Source organism: Kogia breviceps, chromosome 16 (genome assembly GCF_026419965.1).
Source record: "Kogia breviceps isolate mKogBre1 chromosome 16, mKogBre1 haplotype 1, whole genome shotgun sequence".
Lineage (NCBI taxonomy): Eukaryota > Metazoa > Chordata > Mammalia > Artiodactyla > Physeteridae > Kogia > Kogia breviceps.
The window spans coordinates 18,990,440-19,008,787 of NC_081325.1; the positions used below are offsets into that span (position 1 = coordinate 18,990,440).

General features: G+C 39.3%; 1 protein-coding gene across 6 annotated transcripts in view; it reads left to right on the plus strand.

Annotated features, from left to right (window-relative positions):
• The window catches only part of CAB39L (calcium binding protein 39 like), a 96,923-nt gene that overhangs the window by 67,625 nt on the left and 10,950 nt on the right, over positions 1-18,348 (plus strand). For all 6 annotated transcript variants that reach the window (XM_059041697.2, XM_067016321.1, XM_067016322.1 and 3 more), the window contains 3 exons: positions 4,202-4,370; positions 8,808-8,867; positions 12,986-13,051. In XM_059041697.2, the coding sequence (XP_058897680.1) occupies positions 4,202-4,370; positions 8,808-8,867; positions 12,986-13,051 (295 nt within the window). The remainder of the gene's footprint in view (positions 1-4,201; positions 4,371-8,807; positions 8,868-12,985; positions 13,052-18,348) is intronic.

An 18,348-nucleotide genomic window follows, 5' to 3' on the forward strand; every position in this document is an offset into this window, starting at 1 on the left:
AACCTCCATTGGTGTCCCTTTATTTATCTCTCTCTTTCCCCCTGTCTTTCTCCCTCTCCCCCTTCTTCCTCTCTTCTTCTGTCCTCCTCCTCCTCACCCCTGTATCCCTGTAGTATCATGATGGACTTAGTGTTTTTTCATACATCTTATATAGTTGTACTTTAAAAAAAATTTTTTTGATGCTTGATTTTCTGACTGTGGCCTCTTCAAGTGGACCCATGCCCTTTTGATATCACTCGCATTAGTTTGTGAGAGTTTCCTTGCTTTTTGGCCCATCTTGTATATTTTCTAACACAGACCTGGAATTAGCCATTTCTACCAAGGACTCTTGCTCCTTGTAGTTAGAAATGGTTCTTAGGGACTATAATCTGGATGCTAGGGGTGCTCATTGGCATTGGATTATTATTGCTTCTAGACCTTTTCAGTGGACAGAGTTAGCTCACTATTTTTAAAGTAAGCAAATGTTTCTAGATTAGAAGCAAAACTTCTTGATTATATTGAGGAGGCCAAGTGTTTGCTGAATGGCATCTTACAAAACTTTTCCTAGTGCTGGCTGACCTTGTTTCTTCCATCAGTAACAACAAAAGTCATTTTTCTTCTTACATAATATAATCTGTGTTCTTAAATTGAGATATTCTTGCACAAGATCTTTCTTCTAACCATTTTTTGTGTAATGTTTACTGTAGCTCACTGCTAGATGAGATCATTTGTCTTATACTTGGGCTTTTATTAAATTTGAAACAGATCTTACACACTGTTATTATTTGGATAAGCATGCATATAAAGTAGTGTGCATTCTCCACAATGACACAGTTAATTATATAGTCTGGATTATATGATCCAAACTGCAAATCAGCTGGAAGATATGATTCAATTCTATAAAATAGTGATTCAACATTCATTGCATTAACCTTTATCAGCAACCTGCCATTTTGTGGAGAACATAGTGATTTGTCGTGGTCTTTTGTCCTTGAAACCCTTATCCACAAGTACAATAAAATAGATGAGGTAAATATTGATTATTTACCAAACCTAAGTATATTAATGTTCTTGGGATTTGAAACTTAAGGTAGGCTTAACTTATGGAGCACTTCTTTATATAGTAGGCAATAAACTATCAAAAGTCAATATCCTAGAGGGTAGTCAGGTTGAAATGATGTATGTGAATTATAAATTCCTTAAAGGTACTGAGGAAAATTAGGACTTTCCTTATATATCCCAATATATTCCTAACTTTAAGAAGTTGTCATCTCAGAGAAATGACAGTTCCACTCTTGGGCAGAAACTACTAGGATAGAATGACAAGTGTTCTGACCCAGAGTAGCATCTTTTAAAATATTCTGTTGGTTCTCAAGAATAGTCAGTGCATCACAGATGGTTCCAATAAACTTCACCAAATGAAAGAAAAAAGAACTAATTATACACAAAAGTTGGAGTAGCTGGGCTTCCCTGGTGGTGCAGTGGTTGAGAGTCTGCCTGCCGATGCGGGGGACGCGGGTTCGTGCCCCGGTCCGGGAGGATCCCACATGCCGCGGAGCGGCTGGGCTCGTGAGCCGTGGCTGCTGGGCCTGCGCGTCTGGAGCCTGTGCTCCACGGCGGGATAGGCCACAACGGTGAGAGGCCCGCGTGCCGCAAAAAAAAAGTTGGAGTAGCAACTTTTTTTTATAGATAGTTGCAGTTTGACAATTGAATTAAGAAATGAGAAAACATTGGCTAGAGATCATACAGCTTTTTCTCTAAGCCAAAGTTTGTGTCTCATTAGAGTCCTCTAGTATTAATAATTTTTTTTAAAGAAGATGTTGGGTGTAGGAGTTTATTAATTTATTTTATTTATTTTTGCTGTGTTGGGTCTTCGTTTCTGTGCGAGGGCTTTCTCTAGTTGTGGCAAGCGGGGGCCACTCTTCATCGCGGTGCGCGGGCCTCTCACTATCGCGGCCTCTCCTGTTGCAGAGCACAGGCTCCAGACTTGTGGCTCACGGGCCCAGCCGCTCCGCGACATGCGGGATCCTCCCAGACCAGGGCTCGAACCCGTGTTCCCTGCATTAGCAGGCAGATTCTCGACCACTGCGCCACCAGGGAAGCCCCTAGTATTAATAATTTTAATCAGAGTTTGGAGTTTATTAAATTCATTATATGTCTTTGTGAAAAGCATTATCCTAGGCACTCTTTGGAGACTGGGGTAAGGATGGGGGGGAGGTGACAGTAAATAAGACATAGGCACCATATGGAGGAGAGGAGAAGGTAACAGGATAAGTAAAACATATCCTTAGCAATTAAGTTGTTTGTAATGAGGTAAAGAAAACAGATTTATAACAATTAATTGCAATGTACTATCGTGCAGAATGAGAAAAGTGCTAAAGTAGAGTTACAGACAAGCTGTTGTAGGGGTATGAAGGCAGGGGAGAGTGATTCTGAATGGTAGGTGATTGGAAACATTTCAAGGAGGAGGTGGCATTTGAACTAAGTCTTGAAAGATGAGAGAGAATCTTAGAGGTGGAAACTTAAGGAAAAGGGCATTCTAGGTTGAGGGAATGGCGTGCCCCAAGGAATTAAGGGATGTGATGAGAGATGAAATTGAAAACTTAAGTTTAAAGCAAAATTATGAAAGTCCATAAATAGTTTACTAATAAGTCTGGATTTTTTTTTTAATTTAATTTATTTATTTATTGCGGTACGCGGGCCTCTCACTGTCGTGGCCTCTCCCGTTGCGGAGCACAGGCTCCGGACGCGCAGGTGAAGCGCAGCGGCCATGGCTCACGGGCCCAGCCGCTCCGCGGCACGTGGGATCCTCCCGGACCGGGGCACGAACCCGCGTCTCCTGCATCGGCAGGCGGACTCTCAACCACTGCGCCACCAGGGAAGCCCATAAGTCTGGATTTTAATTGTCTGCCCCTTAGGTTCTTTCTCTAGGTCAACAGTCTTCATTTTATATTCTCCTAAGTACTCTATTAATAAATGATAGTGTTTTTCTCCTTCACATTTCACAAAACGTACCCATCTTTATAACATCGTTAATAAAAACCCACCTTATAAACTCTTCCATGCATGCCAATAGACTGATTTTCAAATTCTTCTGGTAAGAGAAATTGCTAACACTATAAATTGGCATTTTTTAATATTCTGCAAAGAATAGTGCCTATCTGAATATATTAGCATTTAATGTTAATATGAGTTTTTCAGAGAATATTCAGATGATATTTGTGAATATTATTCCATGTAAAAATGGGGGAAAAATGAATAAATACCACACTGGTTTAATGAATTCTCTCAAATACTTTTCTTTGCTATTTTCCCTACTGTATTTATAAATTTGATGTTGCAAAGTAGCCTATTTCCTAAATTGTGGGAAAGAGATTTTATTCTTGATTCTAAATTTCATGTAAATATTATTTTATTATTCTTGAATCCTCAATTTCCCTCACCCCAAATTTATTCCTCATCCTACCCCAACTACAACATCTGCAAGTTTTGTTGACTCTTCCCCTGAATAATATGCATGACCTGCCCACAGTCCTCTATTCTACTACTGCCACCCCAATCCAAGCCCCCATCATCTCTAGCTGGGCTTCTGTTCCTCCTACTAGCTAGTCTCCCTGCTTCCACTCTAGCGCCCCAGCTCATTCTTCCCTGTTTTACAAGATTCTCCACGGGTAGCCAGAGTGATCTTTTTTACAGCATATGATAGACTGTGTTAATTGCTTTCTTTAAACTATCCAAAGGCTTCCTATCACACTTAAAAATGAAACTCCTTTCTTTCCTTGGAGGCTTTGCACAGTTAGTTCCCTTTGCCTGAATGCTTTGCCTCTTCCCTGGCCACTCAGTCTAAAATAGAGCAAATTAAGTACACTCTATAGTGTACCTGTTTTATTGTCTTCAGTTTCATAGCACTGAAGTATATGAAATTATCTTTTCATTGTTTATAGTCTGTCTCCTCCCCCACCAGAAACATTTGCACTAAACTGTGAATGCTAGGAAGGCAGTGACCTTGTCTACTTACTATTCTATCCCCAGCATCTGGAATAGTGCCAGGCACATTGTGGATCTTTAGTGGGTATTGAAAGAATGGTGTTTGAATGAACTGTGACAAATGGTATCTAAGCTTCCATTAACAGCAGTATTGAAATGGTTCTTTTGATACCATTAATATTATTGTGTTAATAAAACAACATAGTTCTCTGTTTCTCTCTTGTTTATGCTTTAGATATGAAACCCCACAGATCGCCTTACGTTGTGGGATTATGCTGAGAGAATGTATTCGACATGAACCGCTTGCCAAAATCATCCTCTTTTCTAATCAATTCAGAGATTTCTTTAAGTATGTGGAGTTGTCAACATTTGATATTGCTTCAGACGCCTTTGCTACTTTTAAGGTAATTTTTTCTAAATCAGCTAGGCTATTTAATTTCAGCATTTAGTCATTTGGCCTCTAAGAGGCAGCTTAACTTTTAAAAGCAGAAAATTGTATTCCTTAGGTCAGAGCATAGCCAACTGTGTATGATGTGGATCATAAGAGGATTCAGTAAATAGAATGCAATTAGACCCGTCTGTCACATTGTGGAAAAAGCAACTCAAAATGCTTGTCATAAGCTCGTATGGGCTTATGAAGAAGACAAAGACACAGAGTAAGGAAGAAGAAAACCAGTGAGAAGAGCAAAGAGTGAGGGAAGGAAGGAAAAGAGGAGGAAAGGGCAGGGGACAGACTCTAAGGAGAGTTGGCGGTAAGTGGAGGGAAGAGGAGCAGGGGGGCAAGAAACGTGGAGTTGTGCTCAGGGTGTTGAGAAACCCCAGGAGCCTTCTCTGTTTCAGAGGCGACAAGTCTCACCCGGCAAAACAACAGTTGTACAGTGGCTACAGATGAAGCCCCCAAGAGTATATCTAGAATACATGGTAGGAGGGGCCTTGGTGCATCAAATAGGAAGAAGGACATTTAACATAAAGGATGGTTCCAGTTCTTTCTAGCAAATATCTGTGCCTAAACAACTGAGGAGATGTTCTCTATTAGTAGCTACTGTAGTGCCATTTTTTTTTTTCCTTTTCTATCTGGTGACTCTTTGCTGTCATGGAAACAAGTTAGTTCCTTTTTTAAAAATCCATAAATAAGACTTCACAAATAACTGTAAACATAGAACAACTCTAATGGAGGGGGGAGATCAAATTCAATTGAGCATTTATTTTTGAAAATTTCCCCAAAGATTTTTCAACATTTAATAGAATAAACTATACTTGATAATAGTGTCTTGCATCATATGTTCAGCTCAGTTGAATTTTCAACACAATATTGAATCACAAAAATAAACTCTGGTGATTTGTACATGAGCATATTTTCCGTTGAACTTAAGTCAAGTCCTTGAAAATCTAAATAACCTTAAAAAGTTTCCTAGTATGCTACCGATATTGAAAATGCCTATTTTCTATATTTTACCAAAATGCTGTGGTTAATATAATGTAATGACCATAAGTCCCTTTTTTTTAAGTAGCTGGTTTCAAGGGGATTTGTTTACTTGGTTGGCTGGTTGGTTTGGGCTTTTGTTTTTAACTTCTTAGGCTTAACCTTTTTTGTTTTGAACTGCAGGATGACTACTGCCCAGTTAGTCATTGGTGTTTACACATTGTTGGCTTAGGTTTTTGTCATGGTGTTGTCTACAAATTGTCGTTTCCCAAAAAAGATTCCTTACAACCACAATCTCTTTCACCTCTCCCTCGAAGAATCGACATGATAAGAAGTGGTATGAATTCCATCTCTCTCTGCACCTGACTTGCTATATGTCCTTCATCTGTGAGATGAGGAAAATAATCTCTGCTTTTGCGGAGTTGTGAAGATTAGAAATATCGTATGTGAGGTGCTCGGCACACTCTCCAGCACGTAGTAAAAACTCAATAAATGCAGCTGCTGCTGGCTGAGGTGGTATCGTGTCCCTGCCATTGCGTGTCTGTCTCTGTCATTGCACCCCGAGTTCTCCCAAGCTGTGAAGAATTCACTAAAATATCAATATCAACATTTGTTTAGCATGATACTTAGACTATGCAGAACCTAGCCCTGTCAAAACAATTGTTAGGAGGTGGGATGAAGGAGTACACTATTTCAAATACTTTTTTTAAACTTTAAATTCTTTAAAATTTGAACTTTATTTTTCTTGGCAATTTTCTGCTTTTTCCTTTTTGGGTGGGATCCTAGCATTTTTTCTCCCACTCAGTTATTTGATCTATAATAATGCAACATCTGTATTTGTCTACGTATTATGTTTATATATATGTATTATGTTATATATGTGTGTATGTGTGTATATATATATATACGGCATAATCCCTCCAGTTTTGTGCATACATTTATTATGTATATAAATTGGAGGGTATATCTATGTATATATAATGTATACACACTCAAGTGTAAGAGTGTATGTGCACGAATCACTTACTGGCTGTATCCATCATACACGTGTGCTGGAGGAATTCTACCCTACCATATTATATTTTCTGTGATTGGATTTTTAAAGTTATTTTTTTCCCTTAGAATTCGAAGAAGCTGCTACTAACAGAACCCCCTCCTTATTCCTCTTTCTTTGGTGTAACACTAATGTATAGCGAATGGAAAACCTTTCTTTTTTTTTTTTTTTTTTTTTTGTGGTACGCGGGCCTCTCACCGCTGTGGCCTCTCCCGTCGCGGAGCACAGGCTCCGGACGCGCAGGCCCAGCGGCCACGGCTCACGGGCCCAGCCGCTCCGCGGCACGCGGGATCCTCCCGGACCGGGGCACGAACCCGTATCCCCTGCATCGGCAGGCGGACTCCCAACCACTGCGCCACCAGGGAAGCCCGGAAAACCTTTCCACGCAGCACTCCTCTGCAAAGTACTCTTTCCATTGCCACCATCACGGTATGTGCAGGGCCTGAGGCCATGGGAGATCATGGTCCTCATACCCAAGGCTGATGACTGTCATAATAGACGCAGAACCCCATGGGTGCAGCCATCCACCGTGTCTGCTGCAGCCCATGGAGAGAACTTTCTAACCTGGGTCAGCTTAGAAAATCACTGATACTGCTCAGGAGATTGGGGAAGACAGTATCTGAAAACTAGGCATCCCGAATATCCACTTAGAAAAAGATTAGGGACCCCAAGGGATGCTGTGGCACTACCTTACTCTCTGAGGTGTTCCCTGACATAGGAACTGGTTTGAATTTTGACCTGGGATGGACCAGGAATGAATTCCTTAGAGGGTTTTCCCATTTTAAAATTGCAATTCCAGAACAGTACTACATGTTCTCCTGAGGAAAAAAGTACATTTCTCCACTTTGATAGGCCCAATGGTCAATCAAGTTGTGATGAAAGGTAATATGAAATGAAATTAATAGCCAGTCTCATTATTTTTGAACTTGAAAACTGTAGTGCAAACTAATGAGGACCTACTGTATAGCACAGGGAACTCTATTCAAATAATCTGTAATGACCTATATGGGAAAAGAATCTAAAAAAGAGTGGATATATGTGTATGTATAACTGGTTCACTTTGCTGTACTGCAGAAACTAACACAACATTGTAAATCAATTATACTCCAAGAAAAATTTTTAAAAATAAAAATAAAACTGAAAAAACAAGAAAATTATAGTGTAAAGTGCTTTAAATATTTAACTTTTTATTGAAATAGAAATGAGTTTTACCATTGCTGCTGCCTTCTTTTTCTCTGTGAGGTTATGTTGTGTATCTTGTATATGCTTTTAAGAAGCTTTAATTAAATATGTATTAAAGTATAAGAATTTATTTTGGAAAACTTGAAAATCCTTGTTAGGTTTTTAATTAAATTCTGCATAGTACCTAGACAGGGTATTTAGCCCTTAAGCATGTTAAACGGATTAGCTGAGGCTTGTTTTCTTTCAGCTTTAAGGTGAATTAAGGATATAATTTAGGTGTGAATTTCCAGTCAAACATTCCTTTATGCTTTTGTTCAGTTTTCCGAGAGTTATGTCTGTAGTTAGATCAGGCTACTTGTCTTCAACTTTGAAAGGGTGCATTGTGCTACTTAGTAACTGAACAGCACTTCCCAGCCCATTAACCCAAGAGTGGGATGATGCTGAGACGGCCCTGTTAAATGTCATTCCTGTGCTTCCCAGCATCCTAGGCACTTACATTTCAAAAGTGGTTAAGAAAAATTAAAGGTTAATCGTTGAAAATCTGTTAACTTGTGAGATATGGTTTTAGTCCATTCAGAGTTCTTTTTTTAATAAATGGTTATTAATGACATTTTTAAAAGATCGTCATAGGGCTTCCCTGGTGGCGCAGTGGTTGGGAGTCCGCCTGCTGATGCAGGGGACACGGGTTCGTGCCCCGGTCTGGGAAGATCCCACATGCCGCAGAGCGGCTGGGCCCGTGAGCCATGGCCGCTGAGCCTGTGCGTCCGGAGCCTGCGCTCCGTCCACGGGAGAGGCCACAACAGTGAGAGGCCCGCGTACCACAAAAAAAAAAAAAAAAAAGATCGTCATAAACTTTATTTGAATATTTATTATATCATTTTCACAATGTAGAGTTATGGCTTGAAGAAATATACTGTACACTTGTCTGTTAGGTGACATTTGTTTCACTAGTTGAATTATTTCTATGGTATGAATTTAAAGCACTCTGCTGTTTTTAGGATGAAACAAATTGTATTTCACATCTTAAACTAAGAATGGAAGTAATTTTGTGATGTAAATGAAAATATTCTGAGACTTTTATGTTTCAAATTAATGGACTTAGAAAATCTTAGAAGAAAAAGATAGATTTATAAAATTTGTTACCTATAATAATTTTGTTTCACTCGACTGTTCTTTTTCTAGGATTTACTGACCAGACATAAAGTGTTGGTAGCAGACTTCTTAGAACAAAATTATGACACTGTAAGTAGAAGTCATTTTTAAGTCTTTACCTCATTCTCTCTTCCTCTCTCTCTCTCCTTCTTAGATCTGTTAGCACTTACTCCTATTTATGATACACAATTGAAACCAACCATACACCCGATTGGTTTAGTACCTAGAAGCCAGGTCATCAAGAAACTATGGAAAATAGAGGATGGCAGGAGATCAGGGCTTTCTCGTTTTTCACCTCTCTTCCTGTTGTGCTCTGGAGCTCCAGGAAACAGCTCGTACCTGCTCACTTTGATCTTGACTTAAGAGCATTCATGTTGCCCTTAAGAGGCAGTAGGAAACTCCAAATGGAAGAGCACCCCACCCTTACTAATATAAATCATTTTACTTGGTTTGATAACTAGTTTTACTTACTAGTAGAAATACCAAAATACATATCTGTCTTCCAACTCCCTTCTCTAAGGGTGAATCCATCTCAACCTTTTGATAATTAGCTGTAATTGTCACTGAACCAAACTCACCCGACATGCAGCAAAGCCAGTCTACTGACACTGGGTTGTGATGAAGGAAAATTCAACATTTATTGCAAGGCCGAGCAAGGAATGTGGGGCGGCTAATGCTCAAAAGACCCCAATCCCACATGGTTTTCGGGGAAGGGGTGAGGGTTGTGCGGTGCCTTATCGGCTCATGGACAGTCTTCTGACTGGTTGGTGGTAAGGTGACAGGGTGGTATTTCAGGGGTTAACATCATCAACCTTTTGGTTCCAACCAGTATGAGGTCTACGTGCCTGTGGGCAGTATGCAGTTAACTTCTTCCACCTGGTGAGGGTTTCAGTATCTGCAAAACAACTAAAGGATATGGCTCAAGATATTATCTATAGACCTTGAGGAGGAACTAAAGATCCTTGAATTTGTTTTATGGCTAAACTATTATTATTTTGTCTTGCTTGGCTGTTTTCCTTATTTCTGCATTTTCTCACTTCTCTGATTAAATTTGCTGTTTGAAACGTGGGGAAGACCTAGGAGGCTAAAGCTTTTCTACAAACAAGAAGTGGGGGACTTAGGAGGGTATGTTCCTGGGAAGGCCCCTCAGGGTCCTGCTTGGTTTCATAATGTGACTCTTCTAGGAAGCTTTCTGTAATCCCCCCACCCCCAAACATACAGACACACACACACACACACACACACACTCTCTCTCTCTCTCTCTCTCTCTCTCTCTCTCTCTCTCTCTCTCTCTCTCCGCCCCCCCCCCCCCGTCTCTTTCTCTCCCCCTCTCCCTCCCTCCCTTTCTTCCTCTCTCCTTCTCTCTCACACGTTTTCCACATTGTATTATTATGGTGTGTCTTTATATCTTCCTGACTGGTTCTTAAGCTCCCTGGGAGGCAGGAACCTTATCTGTCAAACACAGTGGTTCAGAATACAGTATAGACTTCAGTGTCCACTTGCTTTGCTTCAGGATCCTGCTCTACCTCTTACCAATTGTATGATCCCAGACAAGTTACTGCATTTACCAAAAAATGAAGATATTAATAATACTTGCTTCATAGGATTGCTGTAGGAATTTGACAAGATTTAAAGTTTTTAGGATAGTACCATGTATTAATTTTTATCATTATTACTTACATCCCCAATACCTAACTCAGTGCCATACATTAGGTGGTGTTAAATGAATATTGAATGAACAGACCCATCCAAGAGCTGCTATGCTTTTGCTAAGTGTATCAGCAATAGGAATAGCATAGTTAAAGTGAAACATAGCACAAACTTAGAAGCAAAACTTTAAAAGGTTTGTTGCAGTATTAGTTTAGCTGCTTTAGATCAGTACTGTCCAACTGAAATACAATGCAACCCACTATGTAAATTAAAATTTTCTAGTTAGCCACACAAAAATGTAAAAGGAAACATGACTCTGGGAAGATATGAAATACCCTATCAGTATCCTATGTCTTCATACATCAAAGTCACAGAAATTAAACTGTGGATTTTTTATTCATAAATTGTTTGCTGATCTTCCTTTAGTTTGAGATTAAGAATTATCAATATAATCATGAAATCAAAAGTGATTTTCATATCCTAAAATTATCAAGAGAATACCCATGGGATCAACTGGAGAACTTTGATCAAAGTGTATAACATGAAGGGAGAAAATGATTATTGCCAGAAATATCCAAAAGCTTCAAGACTAAAAGAAAATCACATATTTTTGAAGTTAAGAAATGAATTGTTATCATAGTTTAGTTGTTCAGTAACTATAGATGCTGGATGGAATGTTAAAGACTCATTAGAGGGACTTCCCTGGTGGTCCAGTGGCTAAGACTCCGTGCCCCCAATGTAGGGGACCTGGGTTCGATCCCTGGTCAAGGAACTAGATCCTACCTTCTGCAACTAAGAGTTCACATGCTGCAACTAAGACACAGCACACCCAAATAAATACATAAATAAAAATATTTTGGGGCTTCCCTGGTGGCGCAGTGGTTGAGAATCCGCCTGCCGATGCAGGAGACACGGGTTCGTGCCCTGGTCCGGGAAGATCCCACATGCCGCGGAGCAACTAAGCCCGTGAGCCATGGCCGCTGGGCCTGCGCGTCCGGAGCCTGTGCTCCGCAACGGGAGAGGCCACAACAGTGAGAGGCCCGCATACTGCAAAAAAAAAAAAAAAAAAACTCATTAGATGTTACATTTATAATAAATGAAAATAAAGAGGGCAAAGATAGTTTATGACAATACCTGTAGTATTAACTACTAGTCTTTTCTATAGGATGAATGAGATAAATGTGTTGTGCAGTTTGCATTCAAGGATAATAAGCAATAATCTGAGAGACCATAAACTCATTCTCTTTGATCCTTATTTACCTAAATTTGTCTCTGTATCTATAGTCACTTCATGTGTAATTTAGTAGTTTCACAAATGCTGAGCCTGCTACACTGACCTGAGCATTAGCTTTGAGAATTCATACTCCCCAAACATTTCCTACTTCTTGAGTTTCATATTTCTTTAGCAGTAAACCTGAAGCTGGAGAACATGATATATGACCTAAAATAATGAAACTGGTAGCTTGCGGAGTCAACAATACCTTACCTGCATGTATTTGCATTTTATAGTTACAATTAAAATTGACCACATCATTAGTGTGACAGATTTAGTGAAAAATCCTCCTTGTTAGAAAAAAACAAGTCCTTTATGTAAAAGAGTATAATTACTGTGATTTTAATGTGAGCTACATGATTTTGTTTTTACTTTTCACTTTCTTCATTCTCTATCAGGAATTATCCTCAGTGTGCACAGCTTGCCCTCATCACGCACACGCACACACACCTGGCACTTGCTCCTCTGAGGACCAGGACCCTTTTCTACCCTCCTCAGCCCCTGAGCTCTCTTGCCTTCAGTTCTCTGCCAGGCTTGCTTCTCCCACCTGAGTGGTCTCTGAGCGTGTCTACGTGCGATGGGAGGTTGACACTGAGCTTCGCCAGCCGCTGGCACCCTGTGTTCAACCGAAGGGCCTTGGGCAGTGATGGACGACCAGTCACATTAGGAAATGGGCCCCAATCACCAGCGTCCCCTAGCTTCTGGGGAGAGTGGAAGTGCCCCAGAGAGGCCGCTTGGGATCCACAGGGCCATTATGTGGCAGAAGTAGCCCTATTCCTCTACCCGTTCATGCTCTGAATTTGACAGTTTGATTCTTTATGAGTTGCTAAGTGTATTTAATCTTTTCTCAAATTATTCATGGACTAATAGCTACCAGCAAGACCACATCAACAGATTTCTTTAAAATGGCATAAAATGAGTTATCCTGTAGCTCATTAGATGAGTTAACAGATGTTTTATTCAAAATGATTTATTGGGAGGACTCAATTACTTCATTTTTCTACCCAATTTCTAATTTACAGAACTAAAATAAAACAAAGAGAAGTATCTCTCTGGTATTACTTGACTCCTTGTCCTCCAGTATCCTTACGCATAAATGAGGATGGTGAAATGGGGAAACCTCCCTATGGACAGCGGTGATCAGCCCAGGGATACAAAGTACAGCAGCTGGGCTGGGCTAGGCTAAAGGGTTGGGGATTTACTTCTGAAGTGAGAGAGCAAGCAAACTTAATGCAGGGAAATCACTGCTGGGTTTACACCCTAATATTTCTTTTCTTTTCATTAGATTTTTGAAGACTATGAGAAATTGCTCCAGTCTGAGAATTATGTGACTAAGAGACAATCTTTAAAGGTAATATCAAATTTCTTTAAGTTAGAGTCTCCAGAAGTTGATATTCTTGTTAGTAAATGACAGGTTTAATAGTGGACAAGTAAATACAGAAAAATTATTCTCTTTTCTTGTAACTTGAGAAGTACATTCAACGTTATGACTGTACTTTGTAGCAAAACGAGGTAAGTGCCCTGCTTCAAATACTTTTTGGAAGTAACAATATAAGTAATAAGTACAGAATAAATACAGGATGAGGGGTATGTTTTTATTTGTATGTAACCAAACGGCATTTCTAATTTGAGATTCTGTCTCCTATGAAATGCCTGTTGAAATGCCTGTCTCCCTCATCAGACAGGGACCCAGCAGAATCGGGCCACATCCATCTGTGAGTGGCCTTCCCTCCCTCAGTGAAAAGGTGCCTGGAAGCAGCCATTTGGTCAAGAGGAGGTGGGACAGCTCCTGAGGGAGTAGGACATTGGCTAGAGCTGCATCTCTGCCCTTCAGATCCTACTCAGATATTCAAAAGAATGTTTTTGGCAGATAATAATTGGCTGTTTTTGGTCAAGCAATTTGTATGATGCTTGAGCTTACTAAATATTATTTTATATTATTATATATTCATATTATTTTATATATTGATTATAAAAATATAATATTATTTTTTAAATGTTGGAATGATGACATTATAGAACAATGCATTTGTTTCTAAATATTGGATACAGTTTTAAGCTAGAGCAATAAATTAAATCTATTTTGTACCACATATTTGTGAATTCACTTTCCCCATGATTTCCCCAAGTGTCAGCCTTGACCACTCTCCCCTGTACTTGTGCCTTTGCTGCTCCAGCTTTACCTGTTGATGGAGAGATCAGTGTACTATTTTCAGCCAGTCATTCAGCACTCTTGATTGAGTTTCTCCTTGTGCAGAAACCCATACAGAGTAATCCACATAGAAGAAAAATATCATGGGTGTGCTGCTGTCTGTTCTGGAGCCTGAATTAATGAGATGGAGCTCCAGGCAAAGGCAGGGACATCAATGCTGTGCTCTCCCATGTCCAGAAAGCTTCTTAAAAGCAGTTGAAGATAAGGGTACAACCTGTTGGGACAGCCAGGTACTTAAAGAATAGACACAAGGACAGTCAAACCAGGAAAGCTTGTGTCTGTGTTACTGAGGTAGTCATACTGGCGGGGAGTGGAAATTGAAACAGTAAACAGAGGTGACGATGCTCTGAAGGGCCAATATATAGCTAATTGCTCGTAAATTTTCCAAGTCCTTCCTATTTTCAGTGGAATCTGTCAGATACTGGGCCAAAGCAGAGGGGTTGACATGAACTAAGGTGACTGAACCAAACTGGGGTCAAGAAAGCTGAGGGTCATGGACTTTAGAATTTATCCTTGTACCATTTTCCACAGTGATAAGAACTTGTGACAGAAATTTTTCTGTGATCGACTGTCTCTAGGGCCTTAGGCAAAGTTATAAAGCTTACAGTTTTTTACCCAGACATTTCACTTCTTGGCCTTTGTCCTGCTTTTCTTTCCTGCTGTCCTGTCATTCTCTCCTACCCATGTGCCCATTGCCCTCATTCTCTGCACAGGATGCCTTCAACCTCACCTTGTCCTGTTCCCTTGTTAATATTTGTAAAATGGTTAGAGCAGAACCTACCACATGGTAAGACCTGGATATATTTGCTAAAGAAAATTGAAATAAATTTCATTAATAAATATTCCTCGTCACTGTCCCCAGAGTTCAGTCTCTGGGCTGAAGGCACCGATCTATTCTAAATAAATAATTGGGACTAGGGTATGAGTTAGACTTTTTCCTACCAGGATGCATTTGCATTTAAAAATCGAAGCCTATTAACCCAGTAGATGTATGATTAGTACAACATGTAATACAAATGTAGCGGGTAGCAAAGGGGAGCAAGAAAGACTCATTTCTCACCTCTGTCCGCTGCCACCTGGCTCTCCACCATCCAGCCTCTCTTCCTCTTTTCACATAGTTCTCCAGCTGAAGACCTCAGCGTTATTCCAGTGATATGGCAAAGAGCATCTGACTTTGTACAGCATGTGGTATAGAAAGTCTCCTTTAAACTCTCCCTTTTCAAGCTGATTGTTTGTTTTCTACTTATTTACAGATGCCCCAGCCCACTCATAAGGCGTCTTTCTTGTTCTTTTTTAATGCACCTACACATACTACATGAGCTGCTATTCCCACTTAAAATCCTTTACAGTTGACTGTCTCACAAATGTTTAATTTACAATGTGGTAAAACCAAGCACTGGTTAGACAGTGAAAAGCACTAGTAAAAGGTAGATAAAGTATATCAAGAATGTAAAACTTGCTAAAATCGTTACTGAAGAGTTGGCCTTTTTTGAATGTTGGATTATAGGCAGAGATATTGCTAAGATGGTCTTGTATCAGTCTATTCAAGGAAAGAGCTCCTTAAGTATTGTTTGCTCTTTTCTTCATCAGAACATTGTTCTGCAGAGCTCCACTGTGTGCTGTTGGGTTTTCCTTTGGGTAATTAGATCTGTGGTAGCAGTATGTTCTATTTTGATTTTACAATTTTTATATCTCTGGATTCTGTAATATTTTGCACATAGATGTTTCATAATTTTAGAAAACAAGAGAGGTTAGATTATTGTAACAGTGTATTTACTAGGCTATTTTCTGATTCCAAAGTAGTTGCTACCTACTGCCTTTTGTTAATCAAATTCTGAATTTTTCTGAACTATCTTGGGGTGCTTAGGTTCCTGGTGTCAATAAAAAATAATTAACAGAGAAATTGCATGCACTATGTGACATAGCTTAGGAATTTATTTCTTATCTTCTTCGGAGGCTTGGTATTTAATCACTAGAAAGATTATAATTCAAAACAAGCTTGGTGGAATTCTGGATTTGGGGAGAGCTCTGGTCAATATCATTAAAACACAAAGTTTTTTAAAAACTCGTTATTGTGCGTGGTTTCACTGTATACTATGAAGCCTATAACATGAAAGTTAAAGAAGTAAAAAATATGAATTTTTTTCCTTTTACTTAGTATAGTATTGCTGTATAATGCTTTATATTACTATGAAATGCAGCATTTTTCACTGTCAGTATTAATTAATAGATTAATATTTAATGGCTAAAAGATTCAGTGTTTTGGGCCAAATGATTTAACATAATTGATGGTTTCCAAAAAGTAGTGAAATTATATAAGCAGAGGATAGATTGGATAGAATTTATATATAGGCATCCCCATGTAATAAGAATTGAAGTGACTTAATCTGAAATTAACTCATAAATGTCATTTCAACAAATATTTATTGAATGTTTATATGTATACAAATTTAAAATTTTTTAAATGAAATTGCTCTGTTGCTAGAAGACCTTTTGATATGTGTATGTGTGTATGCTTTATATGTAATTTTGGCCACACCACACAGCATGTAGGATCTTAGTTCCCCACCCAGGGATCGAACCCATGCCCTCTGCAGTGGAAGCATGGAGTCTTAACCACTGGACCACCAGAGTTATAATTATATTTTATTATAACATATAAAATGTTATATTTTAAATAAATATATATCTACATAGAATCTATATTTACATAGATGCTATATATATACACATATGTGTGTATATATATAAAGATGTATATATATATATATATATATATATATCTTTTTTTTTTTTTTGCGATACGCGGGCCTCTCACTGTTGTGGCCTCTCCCGTTGCGGAGCACAGGCTCCGGACGCGTAGGCTCAGCGGCCACGGCTCACGGGCCCAGCCGCTCCGCGGCATGTGGGATCTTCCCGGACCAGGGCACGAACCCGTGTCCCCTGCATCGGCAGGCGGATTCTCAACCACTGCGCCACCAGGGAAGCCCAACATATATATATCTTTAGAAGCTTCTTGTCAGCTTTATAACCCAGAATGTTTTTTGGGTTTTTTTTTTTTTGAGAATCTGGGAGCCATCCCCCTGGAGTGTAAACATCTAGAAAGATAGCTCTCCTTCCTCTCTATCACAGGAAAATTTAACCTTGATGCTTCTCTCCAAGCTGTAACCATTTGCTTGTCAGAGAGATAAGAGAAGTTTTATTATTCTCTACATTAGTTGGATAAAAGCAATGAGGTAAAACAAATGGCTACTTCAATGGCCAGGTGAATTCAGGGTGAACTATGAAAGGGTGCACAGCAAATAGTGCTGTCTGGTCCTCTTATAGGGGACCAGTTATCTTTCATCTTGAGAGTATATATATGTACTGGATTGTAGCTGCTTGGTTGTATAAATAAGGTAGAATTTTATGTCTTCGTAATGCCTTTTTTGTAGATTACCTACAGTGTTGTGCTCTGAATACATGTATTCGATAATAAAACTCTCTTTCTTTTCTACACTTTGTGGAGAGGATTCTGTGTTGCTTGGACTTCATTTCCCCAACAATATCCACACACCTCACACAGTTAGGTTATAAGGGATACAAACACTAGGAGGAATTGACACATGCCCTTATGGAGCTTATATTCTAAATAAGCTCATGAGTAACTCTGCACTGCAAGGCCAAGTGAGTCCAACTAGGAAAAAACAAAGAGCACAGAGGCAAGAGAGGAAATTCAGCTAAGGAGAAGAGTTGAACTATAGAAACAGAAGGTAGAAGGGTGGTTATGGGTAGGGGACCGTGGGATGGGAGATGCTGGTCAAAGGGTACAAGCTTTCAGTTATAAGATGAATAAATTCTGAAGATCTAACATACAGCATGGTGACTATAGTTAATAATACTGTATTGTATACTTGAAAGTTGCTGAGAGTAGATCTTAAGCATTCTCACCACAAAAAGGAAAAGGGTAACTATGTGAGGCTATAGATGTGTTAATTAAATTGCACGTGGTAAATATTTCACAACGTATACACATATCAAATCTTCATGACGTACAATTTAAATGTATACAGTTTTGTCAGTTATACCTCAGTAAAGCTGGGAGAAATTTGGAGCAAGGGTAGTGAAGCCACAGAAGCAGAAGAATGAGAAAGAATAAATGAGGGGGCAGAGGAAAGGATGCAGTAGAAATGACTCCAGTCACAGTGGGTTTTGAATGCCAGACTAAGGACTTCAATTTTTATCCCCAATTCAAAGGAATCTAAATATTTGTTTGTTTATTCATTCATGTTATAAGTGGCATTAGTAACATGAATAAGGCTGATCATCAGGAAGATTCATTTGACATAATGTGCAGAATGGGTTGGATTGGGTGAAGACTGAAAAAGAGACCATTGTGTGTGCTATTGCAGTAGTCCAGATGGAAGGTAGGAGTGTCTGAGTGAGTAAAAATGGAA